The sequence below is a fragment of the Natrix helvetica genome (assembly GCF_964273705.1).
Source record: "Natrix helvetica genome assembly, chromosome: 8".
Classification (NCBI taxonomy): domain Eukaryota; kingdom Metazoa; phylum Chordata; class Lepidosauria; order Squamata; family Natricidae; genus Natrix; species Natrix helvetica.
Genome location: NC_138559.1, coordinates 10,112,374 through 10,130,643, shown reverse-complemented (window position 1 = coordinate 10,130,643; position 18,270 = coordinate 10,112,374). Strand labels below are relative to the sequence as shown.

General features: G+C 45.1%; 1 protein-coding gene across 1 annotated transcript; it reads right to left on the bottom strand.

The window, feature by feature from the left end:
- Positions 1 to 1,587: 1,587 nt before the first annotated feature.
- On the bottom strand, positions 1,588 to 2,925 carry LOC309395979 (D(1) dopamine receptor-like; the record flags this gene model as incomplete). Its single annotated transcript, XM_081960691.1, has 1 exon — positions 1,588 to 2,925. The coding sequence occupies one exon, from the start codon at positions 2,923 to 2,925 to the stop codon at positions 1,588 to 1,590; it is 1,338 nt and encodes a 445-aa protein (XP_081816817.1).
- Between the last annotated feature and the right edge of the window lie 15,345 nt (positions 2,926 to 18,270).

Sequence of the window (18,270 nt, the reverse complement as noted above, 5' to 3'; positions counted from 1 at the left end):
AACTATCTTAAAAATGATCCTGTAGATAGAACCTAGTTTGGTGTTGGCATGTCAAAAGATGTGAAAATTATCTACAATCTGTCATTTAAGAACTGCGACTGACTTCAGGAAAAACAACCTTCAAAATGAAGGCAATGACACAAACCAGAATTACTCTTCATTAACACAGCATATCTCTAGTTCTTGCAAACCCTGTGGAAATTATCATCCAGTAGGGTCATTGTGTAATTCCAACCTCTATCTATAGGTAAGGTACAGGTTCCCCTCGCACATATGTGCTAGTCATTCTTGCCTCTAGGGGGCAGTGCTCATCTCCATTTCTAAGCTGAAGAGCCAGCGCTGTCCGAAGATGTCTCTCTGGTCATAGCCAACATGACTAAACACCGAAGGCACACGGAATGCTGTTACCTCCCCACCAAAGGTGGTTCCTATTTTTCTACTTGCATTTTTACATGCTTTCAAACTGCTAGTTTGGCAGAAGCTGGGACAAGTCACAGGAGCTCACTCCGTTACGCGGCACTAGGGATTCAAACTGCCAACTTTTCTGATCGACAAGCTCAGCGTCTTAACCAGTGAGCCACCACATCCCATCTATAAATCAGCTCAATAAAATCACGTATTTTGGAAGTTATGTCCTAACGGCCAACATTTCTATTTTTTCCTTTTTTAAAAAAATGTGGTATGAACCAGATTTCATTTTAAGTCATGCAAAGAACTGCTGCACGAAATTTACATCTATTCATAAGAGAGAGAAAACACCATTTTTAGAGTAATCTTCTCTTTGGTTCTATCTAATGATTGAAGATTGTCAGCTTCATAATTACTAAAAATACCAAGTAAAGTCTTGGGACACTTTAAAAGCCAACTATTTATTTTGTCATAAAGGTTTCTGAATAATAATTCCTCACATACATGATGTAGTCCTGTGGTCCATGAAGCCTCATGCGATAATAGCTTTTAAAATGCCACAAGACACTTTTTTGTTTTGTTTTGCTGCAACAGACAAACATAATTATCCCACTAGAGCAGGGGTGTCAAACTCAAGGCTGGGGGGGTGGGGTAAATCTGGCCCGCGGGATGCTTAGATCTGGCCTGAGGGGTGCTTAAATGTGGTCCACGAGGTCACCCTGGAAACAGCCAAAGTCCGTCTGCAGTGTCTCTGCCAGGGAAAACAGAATTCAGGAGGGTCACATGCGGCCCTCTCGATCTCTGTTTTTGGCTGGGACAGCCTCCTGCAGCCCTCTGCCAGCAAAAGCAGAGCTCCATTTTCACTGGCAGAGGGCTGCAGGAGGCCGTCTCGGCTGAAAAAAGGATTTCAAGAGCCCGTTTTTGCTGGCAGAGCGCTTGGGCCACAGGCGCCTCCAATACAAGTGACGTCAAGCTGGCCACGCCCACTCTGCCCCCCTCTCCCTTCGAGGTCAAACACAACCCAGCTGCGGCCCTCAATGAAATTGAGATTGGCACCCCTGCTCCAAGTCTAGAAATACTTTCTAATAAGATACATCAATATTTGTTTTCAATGAGATAGATATACAAAATGATTTCATTAGGCCCGATCCCTTTTCTCCTCACGCGCAGCCACCCATTTCATCCAACCCACGGAAAAGGTTCATGTTCACTGCTTCCGTCTCCCTCTGCATGATCATCCTTGGTTCTCCCATCATCCAACGCATTGGTGGCAAAGGGAGTGATCTTCTCCAGTGAGAGATCTGTTTCATACTCCACATGAATAATGGCCGACAAAACAGCTGCGCTGCTACCACGAGAGGATCGAGGGGCCTTGTCCAACACCAGATCCTCCTCCTCCTCTCCTGGGAGAGTTATAGCATGAGGGAGAAAGTGTGGGTAACTTAAGGTCCCGAGGTCTTTCTGGCAAGTGGTGTCGTGGTGGTAGGAAACCAACTCATTGCTGAAATTTACGGTCTCCACAGCATTGCTGGGACACAAGCGACCGCAGCCCAAGATGGCTGAAAAAGCCTTCCGGAAGTCCGCATTGAAGGCATAGATGATGGGATTGAGAGAGGAGTTTGCCCAGCCAAACCAAACAAAGATGTTGAAAGTGGTATCGCTGATACAGGGGAGCTTCCCGGTCTTCTGAAGGTCGGGATCGCAAAAGGGCACAATGCAGTTGAGCACAAAGAAAGGAAGCCAGCAGAAGACGAAAACTCCCATGATGATGGAGAGAGTCTTCAGGACCTTGGTTTCTTTTCTGAAGGAGTTCTTCAAGGAGACCTTGTGAGAACATTCACTGCTTTGGCAACTCTGGGCATGTTCCACAGCCCTCTCCAGAGAAGAGATCCTTCGTATCTGTCTCTGGGCAATGCAGAAAATCCGGGTGTACGTCACTATCATGATGGCGACGGGAATGTAGAAACTGATGAAGGAGGAGGAGATGGCATAGGTTCTGTTGAGGCTAGAGTCACAGTTGGCTTCGAGGGTCCAGGTGAGGTTGGAGCCTGATCCCTCACTAGGAAGGAGCTCCCCGGCTTTGTGCCATCTCAGATGGACGGGTATGAATGAGATCAGAACGGATAGCATCCAAGCCACCCCAATCATCACAGAAGCTACCCATTGGGTCATCTTCCGTTCATAGCAGAAGGGGCTGGAAATGGCCCAGTAGCGGTCCATGCTGATGATGCACAAGTTGAGGATCGATGCTGTGGAACACATGATGTCAAAAGCCACCCAAATGTCACAGAAACCCCCAAAAGGCCAGAAACCGGCCACTTCGACCACCGCTTTCCATGGCATCACCAGCACAGCCACCAAGAGATCCGAGACAGCCAAGGAGATGACGAAGAAGTTGGTCACCTTGGAGCGCAGGTGTCTAAATTTGATCACTGCCATGCACACCAGCGTGTTGCCCAGTAAGGTGAAGAGGATGAGAAGCACTAACAAGGCAGCCATCACCACACGCAAGGACATTTTGGTCTTCTTAACTTGGCTTTTCTTCATGAATGAATCATTAGTCGTGGGGGACGCTCCGTCTCTTCCTCCTGAGAAGCTGAGTCCATCCATGTCTACCTGGGAGCCTTCGGTGCCCATGATGCAGTGTGTGCCATCCACTACATCCTTGCTCCTCCAATAGTCACCACGAAGCCCAGCTTCTCCACTCGCATTTCAGAAACAATCACCCCGCACTCCAGGACTTTCCAGGCTCACGGGCACAACTTGAGCTAAAAGAAGCGGCGTTCAACATTTCGCTCCTTTTCAAGAGTCCAGCAACGAGCCAGACATTCTCTCTTTCGCTGCATTTTTGCTTCCCCACCCCCTCTCCCCGGGATGCCACTCTCAGCCAGCTAATTTTCACCTTCTACACTTTTGGCAGAGGGGATTCGTCATGCAGGCTCTCCTTCAGCTCGCTGCTTCCCACCTTCCCCACAAAACCCATCACTTTTGTCTCCGCTTGGCAAGAGTTTAGCTAGAGCTTAATCTGTTTTCTGCTGCTCAAGATGGGATGGGGTAGAGCAAGACCGGGAGATGCAGAGAGGCAGAGAGAGAGGGAGAGAGGGAGAGAGGGAGAGAGGGAGGGAGGAGAGAGAGAGAGAGAGAGAGAGAGAGAGAGACTGGTTTTCCTCCCCCTTTTTTTACTGATGTTCCTGCTGCTGATGCTAGAAGCTCTTTCTTGCATTTGAGCTCAACTGTTGTTGCTGTACTTCTGCTGGTCACCCCATGCCAAGGTGCTTCTGTTCAGGTGAGGTTCAGGTTACCTCTTTCTTCACGATTATCAGGGGGCTGAGATGAGGCGTGTTCTGCAGAACCGAGGGCCTCTCCCAAAAATTAAAAATAAAAAGCGAAGGAGTGGAAAAGCCAGCAATTAGAGGAATTGCAAGGATTCCGAATCTTTTGATTTAACGTGAAGGCATCAGGATGGAAATTCTTTCAGGAACGATCTTCTCTTTGAAGCAGAGCAAATGTGGAAGTCAGAAAAACTGCAGGGGTAAGAAAGGGCTTTGACCCAAACTATTGTCTTTGTTATGTTTTGGGTGGGGAGGGGATATGCAGAAATGAAGCATCGCCCACCCACCCCCATTTCTCTGCCCTCTGAGCCCCAGCTCATTTTCAAATCCTCCTTTTCGATGACTTTCGTTAGAAACAAGTCATTTGAGTTGAAGGAGGAATTCTTTGCTTTGACAGGAATGGATACGTATATTTTCGCTTTGTTGGGAAAAAGTATCTCATCCAATAGCTAGCCAATGGACAAAATCAGGGATCAAATTTCTCTGAGAGTTGACTATTTCTGCTAAAAGGAAAAAAAATCTTCCCTGCCTTTCAATCAGTCTGTTTTACTCTCAAGTGGCTTTATTTTAACATTTAACCAAGGCAGGTTTTTCTTATAAGGCAAGCCAGACAGTTCAAGTTTTACTCTCTACAGCAATAGAACCAAATCAACTATTAAGAGTTCCAACTTTTGAACCTCTATGGTAAAATTGGCATGCAATCTATATATAAAAGTGTGTGTGTGTGTGTGTGTGTTCCAGCATAACTCTGGAACGCCTCAACCAAACTTGGTACACATATTTCTTACCCTCTGGAAACAAATACTGTGGGTAAGACGCCCCTATCACCCATTGGGGTGTGTGTTCTGTTAAGATACAGCCTGTTGTGCCTTAAAATGGCTTCTACTATAATGCCTTAAAATGGCTTCTACTGTACAGCGCTGTGGAGTTGCCATGGTAACAGCTTCACAGTACTCCACAAGGGGGCTCCCTCTGGTAAGGGGGAAAATCCAACATTAGAAATTGCAGCGACATTCGTGGAAGGAGGGTTGGGATAAATAAATACCTGGGCAGGGCCGGATTATCAGCTAGTAAGCTATTAAAAAAAACGTCTATTTATAACATCAATTTCACTTGCAGGAATGCCTTCAATGTTTCACACACGTCCCATTGGGACTATATAAAGCATGCAGTGGAACTAATCACATTTTTATTAACGTCTGTTTTGTGTCTGGTTATGACCCTGGAAGCAACTATGGGAAGCCTCATATTACTGCCATTTTGTGAGTGTGCCCGCCACCCACTCTTAAAGTAACAAATGTGCTGTTGGCCCAAATCAGTTTCTTTACACCAACTATAGAATGTGTAATGATATAGTAGCACCTTCCCTCCCTTCCTGTATATTGATGTCCCTGTTCATATCAAGAGATCAGAGAAAGACACCAGTGCATAGGTAGTCCCCAACTTATGACCAGTCACTTAGCAACTTTTCAAAGTCACAAGGGGCCTCCACGGAGTTACTTTCAACCCGAATTCAAAGTTCTGATGCCCCCTTCCTATAGGAAGACGTGATTGCAATTTAGGCACTCAATAACCAGTCCACATTTATGGCCATTGCCATGTCTCTCAGCCACATGGCCACAATTTATGTCATTTTTAAAATGGAAACTGGCATTTACGTCTATGGAGATTCTCCGTCATCCAGGTCATGGTTGTCCCAAAGGTGCTATTTTTTTCAAGAGGCAAGTGGACTTTCTCTTTTTTTCTTTGAAGACGTTTCACTTCTCACCCAAGAAGCTTCTTCAGCTCTGACTGGATGGTGGGGAATTGAAGGATTTATACTCCTTGTCGACAGCTGGTTTTTTGCGTTCTGCAATATAAATCTTTCCATTCCTTTGGATTGGAACCATTATTCCTTGTCTGGCCTTTGGGTACCTTGGAAAATAGCTTGACCCCCTTCTCTCTGTGGCAGCCCCTCAAATATTGGAACACTGCTATCCTGTCTCCCCAGGTCCTTCTCTTCACTAGACTAGCCATGCCCAGTTCCTGCAACCGTTCATTGTATATTTTAGCCTCCCCTAATCATCCTGGTTGCTCTTCTCTGCACTTTTTCCAGTCTCAACATCATTTTTTTATAGTGTGGTAACCAAGACTGGATGCAGGACTCTAGGTGTGGCTTTACTAGACTCTAGAAAGAGTGCAGAGAAGAGCAACAAAGATGATTAGGGGACTGGAGACTAAAACATATGAAGAACGGTTGCAGGAACTAGGTATGTCTAGCTTAAGAGAAAGAAGGACTAGGGGAGACATGATAGCAGTGTTCCAATATCTCAGGGGTTGCCACAAAGAAGAGGGAGTCAAACTATTCTCCAAGGCATCTGAGGGTAGAACAATAAGCAATGGGTGGAAACTAATCAAGGAGAGAAGCAACTTAGAACTAAGGAGAAACTTCCTGACAGTTAGAAGAATTAATCAGTGGAACAGCTTGCCTCCAGACCTTGTGAATGCCCCAACACTGGAAGTCTTTAAGAAGATGTTGGATAGCCATCTGTCTGAAACGGTATAGGGTTTCCTGCCTAGGCAGGGGGTTGGACTAGAAGACCTCCAAGGTCCCTTCCAACTCTACTGTTGTATTGTATTGTATTGTATTGTATTGTACTAAGGCTTTATAGAGTGGTATTAGTACCTCCCTTGATCTTGATTGCATCCCTCTGTTAATGCAACAGGACTGCATTTTCACTGATCCGGCGACAGGGAACTTCAGTGGCTACAACATGATGCTTTTGTTCTCCTGCCATCAGGTCTGCCAGGGTGATTAAAACAAGCCCATCAACCTCAATTCAAGTGCATGTACCTTTTCAAATTAACGGTCCATGTTTGCTAGTAACTTCAGCAGCGGTCCTGCAAGGCTACGCCATTGTCCTCCCCTAAATGGGGTTTTAATTCCATGAAGCAGCAAATGAAGAAGCGAGCTTTTAAAAACATTTTTTTGCCTCTTCCCCTCGGTTGCTTGGCTTATCCGCGCCCTCCCAAATTTCCCTTTGTGATGAGTGGCCCGTTTAAGGCATTGGTTACTCTCTCCATGCTCTTTGCAGCCTGAGAGAGCCGAAATGCCAACCTCACAAGGCATTTTAACGTAATCTGTTTTCCTCCTGAACAAAGCAGGGATGAAGCCTGCATTACAGGGTTGATGAAAAAGGAGAGAGAGTCATCAAACATTGCACGATTGGAGTACGATAGTTTGGCTCCCGGGCATTTTTTTTTGGTCTGAAAGACTTGAAACACAAGTGTAAAGGAATAAAGAATGGGAAAACCATAAACCAAATCCGAATTCATTTTTCAGGTCTTCATAACACATCATCACTCTTTGGGTACTTAGCCCAACGTGGAAGCGAGGAAGACTGAAAAAGATGAGTATGCACAAGCTGTGTTGTGGTTGAATTGAGCTTGGAATCAGTTATTCATCAGTATTTCTCAACCTTGGCAATTAGAAAAACGATGGACTTCCACTCCCACAATTCTATGCTGGCTGGGAATTCTGGGAGTTGAAATCCACACATCTTCAAACTGCCAAGGTCGAGAAATACTGAATCATTTCCAAGCATTTATTTTTATCAGAGTGATGTGGTGGCCTAGAGGTAGAGCACTCACCGTACAATCAGGAGGCTGCAAGTTCAATCCTAGGTAGAGACATATACTGTATTTTTTGGAGTACAAGACGCACCCTTTTCCCTCAAAAAAGAGGCTGAAAATCTGTACACAGAATACAGCATTTTTGCCTCCCAAAACTCTGCCCCCTTCGCAAAAATGGCCGTGCAGAGCCTTTAGGAGGCTAATAGAGTGCTCCTGGGGGCTGGGGAGGGCAGAAATGAGCGAAAAATTGGCCTGCCTTTTGCTCAATTTTGCCCCCCCCCCAGCCTCCCAGGAGCACTCTGCAAGCCTCCTAAAGGCTATTCATGCCCTTTTTTTTGACAAAAAATAGGCCTGTTTTTGTGAAAAACGGGCTGTTTTTGTGAAGTCTGCAGAGTGCAAAAACTTTTTTAAAAAATTTGCCTCTTCAAAATCTTGGTGCGTCTTATACTCCTGTGTGTCTTAGACTCTGAAAAATACAGCATTTCTCTCTCCGGGCACACTGAGAATATATCTGCTGAACAAGACTTTGCATTGGTGATGGGAAGGTCATCTGGCCATTAAAACCCACTGCCAGCTCCATTCAGATGCCCAGACTCCACCCCGCACATGATTATGGGGTCGTTAAATGACCAAGATGATGATGATGATTATGTTTATTCTTATCTTTGAGATCAGGTCATAGAATCATAAAAGTAGAAGGGACCTTGGAGGTCTTCTAGTCCAACCTCAATTGTAATTGTTCAATGCATATGTGAAGCCGCTGGGGGAGATCATCCGTGGTTTTGGGGTGGAGTATCATCTGTACGCTGATGATACGCAGCTGTACATTTCCACCCCAGACCACCCCAACGAGGCTGTCGAGGTGATGACCCGGTGCTTGGAAGCCGTCGGGGTCTGGATGGGGGACAACAGATTCAAGCTCAACCCCTCCAAGACTGAGTGGCTGTGGCTACCGGCACCCCGGTTCAGTCAGTTGATTCCATCACTGACCATAGGGGGCGAGCAATTGCCCCCTGTGGAACGGGCGCGCAATTTGGGCGTCCTCCTAGATGCCCGGCTGTCAATGAATGACCATGTGGCAGCCGTGGCAAGGGGGGCGTTCCACCAGGTTCGCCTGGTGCGCCAATTGCGCCCCCTACTGGACCGGGATGCCCTACGCACGGTCACTCATGCACTGGTGACGTCTCGGCTGGACTACTGCAATGCCCTCTACATGGGGCTTCCCTTGGGACACGCTCGAAGACTGCAGCTAGTCCAGAACGCAGCCGCGCGGGCTATTATGGGGAGTACTAGGTACTCCCACGTAACACCGCTCCTGCGCGAGCTGCACTGGCTGCCTGTGGTCTTTCGAGTGCGTTTCAAGGTGTTAATTACTATCTTTAAAGCGCTCCATGGCTCAGGACCTAGGTACTTGCGGGATCGCATCCTACCACACACTTCCCTGCGACCAATTCACTCTCACAGGGAAGGACTCCTCCGGGTGCCGTCCACTAAGCAATGCCAACGGGCGGCGCCTAGGAGTAGAGCCTTCTCTGTGATGGGCCCAACCCTCTGGAATGATCTCCCCCCCCCCCCCCGATATCAGAACCACCACCGACTTCCGCTCCTTTCGACAAAAACTGAAGACTCACCTGTTCCGTTTAGCCGGCCTGGCCTATTTATAGTTTTATTCTGCCTCCTGGCAGATATTTTAATTGGGTATTTTTAGGGTATTTAAATATTGCTTTTAACTACTTTACTTCAGATATGTACAGTTTCTTATTGCCTCCTCTTTGTGTTTGTATTTTCTATTTATTGATGTGTTTTTATTTGACTGTACACCGCCCCGAGTCCCTTTGGGGAGAGGGGGCGGTATAAAAATCTAAATAAAAGTAAAGTAAAGTAAAGTAATTGCCCTAGTGTATGTTTTGTTTGTTCCCCATACTTTGAGCAGGGAATCTATGCAGCTTATGGCTGACCCCACATTTGCTTCCTGCGTTTATTCCTGCCTTTTTACTAAGACCCCGGTTTAATGGAGGTCAAAGCAAGATCTGTAGGGATTCATTTATAAAACACTTTAAAACCCAGCTTAACAAAACAGTTTCTGTCTTCATATATAAATATCGAGCCCCTTATTCAGAATCACCAGAAGAATGTTAGCAGGCAGCAGCCTTTCCTAAAAACTTTCACTGGAGCATTGTGAAATATTTTGATTAAAGGCCAATGTCCCAAAAGTGCTTTTGCCAAAAGGCAGCTGGACTTTCTTGATTTTCGGTCTCAGTTCTGAATAAGATTCTCAGGTGAGAAGCAAAACATTTTCAAAGGAAAGAAAAAAAACCCAAGAAAGTCCAGGTGCCTTTTGGGAAAAAAGCACTTTTGGGATAACCATGACCTGGACGATTGAGAAATTCCCTAGGTGTTAAAGGCTAATGTTACGCTATCAAGCACCTTTTAAGAATTTAATTGGAAGTGTGGCAAAAGCATAACCTTCAGGGATGAGATCCATGTTCAAGGAGGTTGCAATACACCTCACATCCCTAACACCCACCCTTCTTCCTGATTTGGGGACATCTACCTGCTTTCTAGCACCCACAATACTATATTTGCTTCCTTCCATCCCTATTTTTCTTATTCTGAGGTGGCGCAGTGGTTAGAGTGCAGTACTGGAGGCTACTTCTGCTGATCACCAGCTGCCAGAAGTTTAACAGATCAAATCTCACTAGGGTCAAGGTTGACTCAGTCTTCCCACCTTCCGAGGTGGGTAAAATGAGGATTGTTGGGGGCAATGGGCTGACTCTGTAAACTGCTTAGAGAGGGCTGTAAAGCACCGTGAAGCGGTATACAAGTCTAAGTGCTATTCCTTCCTTCCTTCCTTCCCTCTGCCCACTGACATCAGTTCAATCCTGACTGGCTCAAGGTTGACTCAGCCTTCCATTCTTCAGAGGTGGGTAAAAGGAGGACTCAGATTGTTGGGGGCAAGAAGCTGACTCTGTAAACTGCTTAGAGAGGGCTGTAAAGCACCGTGAAGCGGTATATAAGTCTAAGTGCTATTGCTATTTTCCTTCCTTCCTTCCTTCCTTCCTTCCTTCCTTCCTTCCTTCCTTCCTTCCTTCCCTCCCTCTGCCCACTGACAGCAGTTCAATCCTGACTGGCTCAAGGTTGACTCAGCCTTCCATTCTTCAGAGGTGGGTAAAATGAGGAGCCAGATTGTTGGGGGCAAGAGGCTGACTCTGTAAACCGCTTAGAGAGGGCTATAAAAAGCACCGTGAAGCGGTATATAAGTCTAAGTGCTATTGCTATTGCTATTCTCATTCTCTCTCTGTCTCTCTCTCTCCCCACCTCTCATATTCTACCTCCATTGCCCATCGGCATCTCACCCTGCTTTTCTACTTGGCATTTCAGATAAAGAGCTTTTGGACCTTTAATTTGCTCCTGCACTGAAATGCAACCAAATTATCTTTGCTGCTGTTGTTCTTTACAAGCTGTGGCATACTATGTACAGTAACTTATCACCAACTAATATAAAAGCACAATGTCTTATAGTATATACACAGTGTGTCCCCTGATTGCTTCTAATCAAACAGTTCTTTTTGAGGACATTTTAAATATCAGGATACTTTGCTAAAGAAAGCATCTTTGGTAAAGCCAACAAAGATTTAGAAACAACGCTTCTGTCCAACTGCTGCCAAGATGAAGGAAAGCTATAATTTTTCTCTCGCTGTAGCTTTGTTTGTCTTCTAGGACAAAAATATACCCTTTTTTTTTTACAACAAACAAGAAAAGACCTCCACCACTTCCTAGATTATTTTTCCCCTCAAACCCTAATCATTGACTCTTCTCGGGAAACATTTCTCGAAATCAGCGTGAGGTTTAAATGACTAAATCAATAACCAGATTAAAATTAATGACTAAAGCAATACTTGTAATTGCTTGGGACGAGAGGGCTTAACCTGAATGAATGGCTTTATTATACCGAATCTGGGTCTAGGGGGTAAAGTTAAGACATGGTAGAAAAGAAAGGTTCAAATTCCTGCTTTAAAAAATTGAGTCTACCAAATGTTCTTTTAGCCCTTGACTCTCTCTGAACCCAACTCAGCTTCTTAAGGTTGATTCATGTTAAAATGAGACAAGGTGAAGTCTCCATCGGGTTGCCCTCTGAGTGACTTCATAGACCCCCATCTATGCCGTTTTCCTGCAGTAGTATGGAACTGGTTTGCCCTCTTCAAGCATATTTTCTATTTTTTCACAATCTAGCATACAGTCATGAGCTTTTAGTGGTCTCTCATCTCTAGTACTCATCTGCTAAACCAGGGGTCAACAACCTTTCGGACAATAGGGACCACTAAATTCATAATTTTAAATCCCATGGACCACTAATATGATCTGTCAAATGACCGGATGAGTAGGCATGGCTAGGTGATCAAGGGACTGGGTGAGCATAGCCAATGTCTTTAGGGCCCCAATAGGAAGCAGTTGCTGGAGCTAAGCAGCCACCATGAGAAAGAGTTGGCAAAAGGACTCAGTCCAAATTGGATCTCACCGAGTAGGAAGCTCAGCAGAAGCACCTCACTGAGGACTACAAGCGTAGGCTTTCCAAGCAGAGGAAAGACCTCAGGGAGTGCAAGGCCAGGTACCGGCACCTGGAGGCTCAGTGGGCTGAGATGGTCAGCCAGTTCCAGACCATGAGGCAGTCCCACTGGAACAAGGCCTTCCACCTCTTCGCCACCACTTCCCTCCAGCCTTTGCCCAAAGCCCCTCACCAAGAGGCTGAAGCAGACCCAAGTCAGAATGTCTGCCCCCCTCTGCCCCACACAAAAAGACCCAGAAGGGGGACACTCACTGCAGCAACACAAGCATTCATTGCACGTATCCGGCCCAGGGGCCATAGTTTGACGATTTAGTGCAATATATTTATATTTAGTGTGATATAAAAAATGCAAATAATTTTTCTGCAGACCACCAAAATTTTCTCACAGACCACCGGTGGTCCATGGACCACCAGTTGGTGACTACTGTGCTAAAGCTTTTCAAGATCAGCCATGCGGGCTAGGTGTTAGTAATATTAAAATTTCATTTACGTGCCAATTTCATATTGGAGATGAGGTAAACTGAAGTGGGAGAATGGCTTAGTCAGAATGTGCCATCTCTATTATTATTTCAAATTGTATAGCCATTCATCTCACAATTATGGCTTTCACAAACATGGGGTTAAAATCAAATCAAAAGAACACAGCAGAAAATGTATTAATGGCAGCTAAAGACAAACCCAAAATCCATTATGTGGATATCCACAGGTAAAGTTTCTCCCACACGTGTGCTAGTCATTTCCAGTTCTAGGGGCGGTGCTCATCTCTGCTTCTATTTTTCTACTTGCATTTTTTACGTGCTTTCGAACTGCTAGGTTGGCAGAAGCTGGGATAAGTCACGGGAGCTCTCTCCGTTACGCGGCACGAGGGATTCGAACTGCTGAACTGCCGACCTTTCTGATCAACAAGCTCGGCATCTTAGCCACTGAGCCACCCCATGAAAGCCCATGAAACCACACCCATAGGCTCACCTAATTTCCCAATTCCACGTCCAAGAGAACATCCAAGGATTTCCAAAATCCAGCAGATCAGGATTCACGAATTTCAGAAGGCTCGGTGTTCTAAAAGGCAGATGCCACCTGAGATATTTTAGAAAAGGGGCAGGATAAACACTTGAAGAGCTGGCTTCTATAAATAATTGCTGAAGAACTTATAAAGGGAACTGGAATTTTGGTGCAGTGAAAGAACCCAATAATAGTAGCCGCAGCTTTATCTATTTTGGACAGCCGTGATCTGGGCAAAGCAATACTAGAACAAGGAATGATCTGCTCTAAATTAAGGAACTGGATGCTTAAGCAGATGAAGGAAATTAAATTCATCTGTCCTCAGACTACCTTTCCTGCATCAAAATGATGAGTCCCAATGCTAATATTATGCTAATTTACCACATAATTTTAAGTCTTCCCCCAATATGTTCACCAGAATTGCTCCCTGCTAAGCAGAAAGATATCTTGGAGAAGTGTTCACTATGGTGGAGCTTCATATTTTATACTTTGGCATTAGAAAAATCAAGCGAATATATGAAAGTTCTTAATTCATAATGCTCAAGAAGCCCAGGCATCCAAAGATGACAAAATGCTGCAGATTCTGAGCTCACCATTTCAACCACCCTGTTTTCCCAAGCTTTGTCCATGATCTCCTTAATATCTTCTATTCTGACAGCATAATTGTTTCTTTAGGCAAATATTTTACAATCCAGACTCCCCAAAACATGCCGGTTAATTCCCAGGAAAATAAGAATGTTTGCTCTCATTTAAAGCACCAAGTTAGAATAGTTTTGGTACACATTCTGGAAAAGCATTAAACAAAGCATCAAACCCTTGAATGCTAGTGGTGATATATGTACCCAGGGTAACATAAACACACTTATTTTTCCCATTTTCCAAGGGCCACTAGCACATTTAAACTTGCAATTAACCGTTAATCTCTTCTGCTCTCTCTTCTAAAAGAAAATAAAAGGACATTCTCTAGATAAATTGCCCTTTTAGTAACCAGGGCTTTATAATTTCTTTTTCTTCATTCGTCTTGATTACATTCGTTTTTAGGGCCAGAGCGTGAAAAATTACTGACCACTTCAGCGAGGCACAAATTGTTCGGCATTAACCACTGAATGCCTCTGCCAGCCTTTCTGAAGTAGCAAATCTTTCAGATCCAAATTCAGCAGAGATTGACATAAGACGACCTCCTTGTCTCTTACACAGATTAAGGGGAGAGGGGGATCCTCTCCTGCAGGTTGGATTGAACATTATGGTCCCCCCAAAATCTACCACTCGAAGCTAGAGAGAAAATAGACTTGCATTATCCCTTCGTAGAGTTTACATCAAGGAACATGGTGGCTCAGCGTCTAAGACGCTGAGCTTGTCGATCAGAAAGGTCGGGCTGTTCAGTGGTTCGAATCCCTAGCGCCGCGTAACAGACTGAGCTCCCGTTACTTGTCCCAGCTTCTGTCAGCCTAGCAGTTCGAAAGCACGTAAAAAATGCAAGTAGAAAAATAGGAACCACCTTTGATGGGAAGGTAACAGCACTCCGTGCGGCTTCGGCATTTAGTCATGCCGGCTACATGACCATGGAGACATCTTCGGACAGTGCTGGCTCTTCGGCTTTGAAATGGAGATGAGCACCGCCCCCTAGAGTCAGGAACAACTAGCACATATGTGCAGTGGAATCTTTACCTTTTAGAGTTTACATACATAATAAAAATAGAGCTATTTATTACAAACATTAACAGAGTATAAATAAATCCCTTGGAGTCAGCGGTATAGGCAGTCCTCAACTTACAACAGTTTAAGTTAGTGGTACTGAAAAAAGCGACTTATGACCGTTTTTCATACTTGCGACCATTGGTCACATGACCAAAATCTGGACAATTGGTAACTGGCCTGCATTTACGACAGTCACAGAGTGAACCCCTTTTGTAAACTTCTGCCAAGCAAAGTCCATGAGGAAGCTAGATTCATTTAACAACTGTGTCACTTACGTAACAATGGCAGCGATTCACTTAACAACTGTGGCAAGGAACATCGCAAAATGGGGCAAAGCTCACTTAACCAATGTCTCACTTAACATCAGGAATTTTGTGGTCATACGTTAAGGACTACCTGTATAAGTAGCTAATGGGTAGACGGCACAAATTCAGCTTCCTTGTAAATCTTATGTTTTTTAACCATTGGTTCTTGAATCCATAAAGTTTAAAAGCATGTCGGCATGTACATATCCACAGGAAGGAAGGATCTCTACCTGTTCTTTCCATAGCCAGCAAAAATTATACTCCAGAAAGACTCTAGAGTGCAGAGAAGAGCAACAAAGATAATTAGGGGACTGGAGACTAAAACATATGAAGAACGGTTGCAGGAACTGGGTATGTCTAGTTTAATAGAAAGAAGGACTAGGGGAGACATGATAGCAGTGTTCCAATATCTCAGGGGTTGCCACAAAGAAGAGGGAGTCAAACTATTCTCCAAGGCACCTGAGGGTAGAACAGGAAGCAATGGGTGGAAACTAATCAAGGAGAGAAGCAACTTAGAACTGAGGAGAAATTTCCTGACAGTTAGAACAATTAATCAGTGGAACAGCTTGCCTCCAGAAGTTGTGAATGCCCCAACACTGGAAGTCTTTAAGATGTTGGATAGCTATTTGCCTGAAACAGTATAGGGTTTCCTGCCTAGGCAGGGGATTGGACTAGAAGACCTCCAAGGTCCCTTCCAACTCTACTATTGTATTGCATTGCATTGTATTGTAAATGCAGAATTCCCCAGATTTGCCCCATCAGATCATCCCATTCATTTTTCGAAATATAGAAATGCAAATAGGGTGTAGCATTAACTATTTTGCCAACGGCAAAGGTAGTCCAGCACTGATACTACTTTTCCAAACAAAAAACAACCCCCAGGAATTGATTAATATGTACTGGGATGAGAATGGGGAATCATCTGATTCCTATATGCAGCATCCAATGTGGGGAACGTGTGCATAGTTAATCTCTGATGAAGTACAGAAACCGAATCCACATTGATTTTGCTAGACGAATAGCGAACCAGCAATGAAACCTATTCAAACTGCTGGGCTCAAATCAATGGTAGGGGCCCCCTCTGGCGTGGAGGGGCAGTGGGGATCGAATGGCTTGCCAGTGCAATGCTCAAATGAGATAAAATAGATGAAGGCATTCTAATCAAGAGCCACGGAGAACAAGATGCCTTTACAAAGCATGCGAACCTTTGGAAGCGACTACAATTCCTGTATACAGATGATTAAATAGCCATTGTTCGGGCCAGTGATATCTAACCTTTTTTGTTGCCGCGTGCCAAAAGCGGGCATGCCCATAATGCAATGCACACATGACCCACCCCCGGCACTCCCTGCGCATGAGTGTGAGCCCCCGTTAATGCATGCGTGTCTCCAGCTGGCCTGTGGGAGACGTGTGTGCATGCGCGGTGGAGCTGAGCTGGGGCGACGGCTTGTGTGCCTGCAGAGGGCCATGTGTCACCTGTGGCGCAAGTGCCATAGGTTCGCCATCATGGGTTTAGGTTTTGCCTGAGGTCCAGCAGGAATTCTCACCCAGAAACCCCAAAGGTTGAAGGAGTAATAATGAGTTAATTGAATATTGTTATATGGAATGACAAGAGGACTAAACTCCAGGATTCTTTTCACTCCTTTATTGTATCCTTGTTTGGAGAGAGAAAAAATAAAGAGGGGTGGAGGGACCTTTTTCCTCCCTTTCCTTTCTAAACCAATCGAGCACAAAGCCCTTAAAGTAACATAAACACAATTCTTGAATTTTGTTTAAACATGTGGTTTATGAATCACCCGCTTTGGGGGGGGGGGGGAAGAGAGCATGTTTTGTAGTGAACTTACAGGGCAAACCCTGACACGGATTTATTTATACGTTCCGTTTCTCCAATTTTAGCGGATGTCTTCCCTGTGAATAACGCCTCCCATCACACAGTCTAAATCAGTGTTTCTCAACCTTGGCGACTTGAAGTCCACAGGACTTAAAGTCGCCAAGGTGGAGAAACACTGGTCTAAATCAAAGCTCGCTTCAGAGAACAAAAGCAAAAAATAAATAAATCGTTATTCTCAGAAGAGTTTATGAACAGCGGAAATTTGTTAATCTTCCCCCCCTCCCAAATTATTCCGGCAGGTGCCGATGCACAAGTCAATCACCAGCTTTTCTTCGGTCCGTTTCTGTGGCCTGTTTCTACGCTGTCATTAAACAATAAAACACACAAACCGCTGCCTGGATGTACACAGGTGCTTTCTCACGAAGTGAGAAAAAGGAGAGGGAACCATTGCCAGTCATCTCTGGCAGGTCTAAGTGTGATGTGATTCAGCAGCTCTTCCACCATCTTAAATGAGTGTCTTCAAAGGTGACATCCTCCACCGTTATTGTTAATGGCGCCGAGACAGTGATCCAAACCGCTGCCATTGTTTAAACCTTATTCCAGCACAAGTGACGGAAGACCCTCTTGGATGTTAGAGGTTAAGTTAACCAACCCTCTGTGCATTCCTGATTCAAGAGAATAGCTTAAATCTCCCAGTCACTTAAATCTCCTAGTCAAGAGAGCTCTTCCTAACAAGGCGGCAATGTGAATGGCTCGCTTTGCAGCTAAACTGAACGTGTTTTAAACATCCTCTTCAAAAAGCAACAACAAAAATAACAGCCTCCTTAAAGTTCCTTTAAGGCAAAGTCAGTTTTGAACAAGGGCTGGCAACCTGTGGCTCTGGAGCCACATGTGGCTCTTTCATCCCTCTGTTGCGGCTCCCTGTTGCCGGTTGGCACAACAATTTTGAGAGGAGCTTTTGGTTTGGGGGGGGGAGGGGAAGCACAGCCTGCCAAAAGGAGATTCTATGGCAAGGGGCGGGTTTTCTGGTCAGCTCCACAATTGATAGGGCTTTCGGTTAGGACAGGTAGAGGAAAAAGGATGCCACGCTAGAAGGAGACTCTATGGTGGGGGAACCGGACTTCCAGTCAGCAGAGGAAATAGGACGCGGTGCTAGGAAGAGACTCTATGGTGGGGGGAACCGGATTTCCGGTCAGCTCCAGAATTGAAAGCGGGGGGCTTCTGGTTAGGACCTTTGTGGCTCTTTAAGTGTTTAAGGTTGGCGACCCCTGGTCTTGAAGTAAAGGGGATCCATAAGCTGAATTTTGTGTCGGCAGATGCTCCATACCTGTGGTAACAAAACAAACTCTAAAACCGTCAGACCTCAACCTTGGTTATCCCCAACCGTGCAAATACAAAGAAGAAATATAGAAAAATCATCAATATATATATGTTTGTGTGTGTGTGTGTGTGTGTGTGTGTGTGTGTGCGCATTTACTTGCTGCCTAGTGCAGCACACTGCTATCAAAGCCAGCT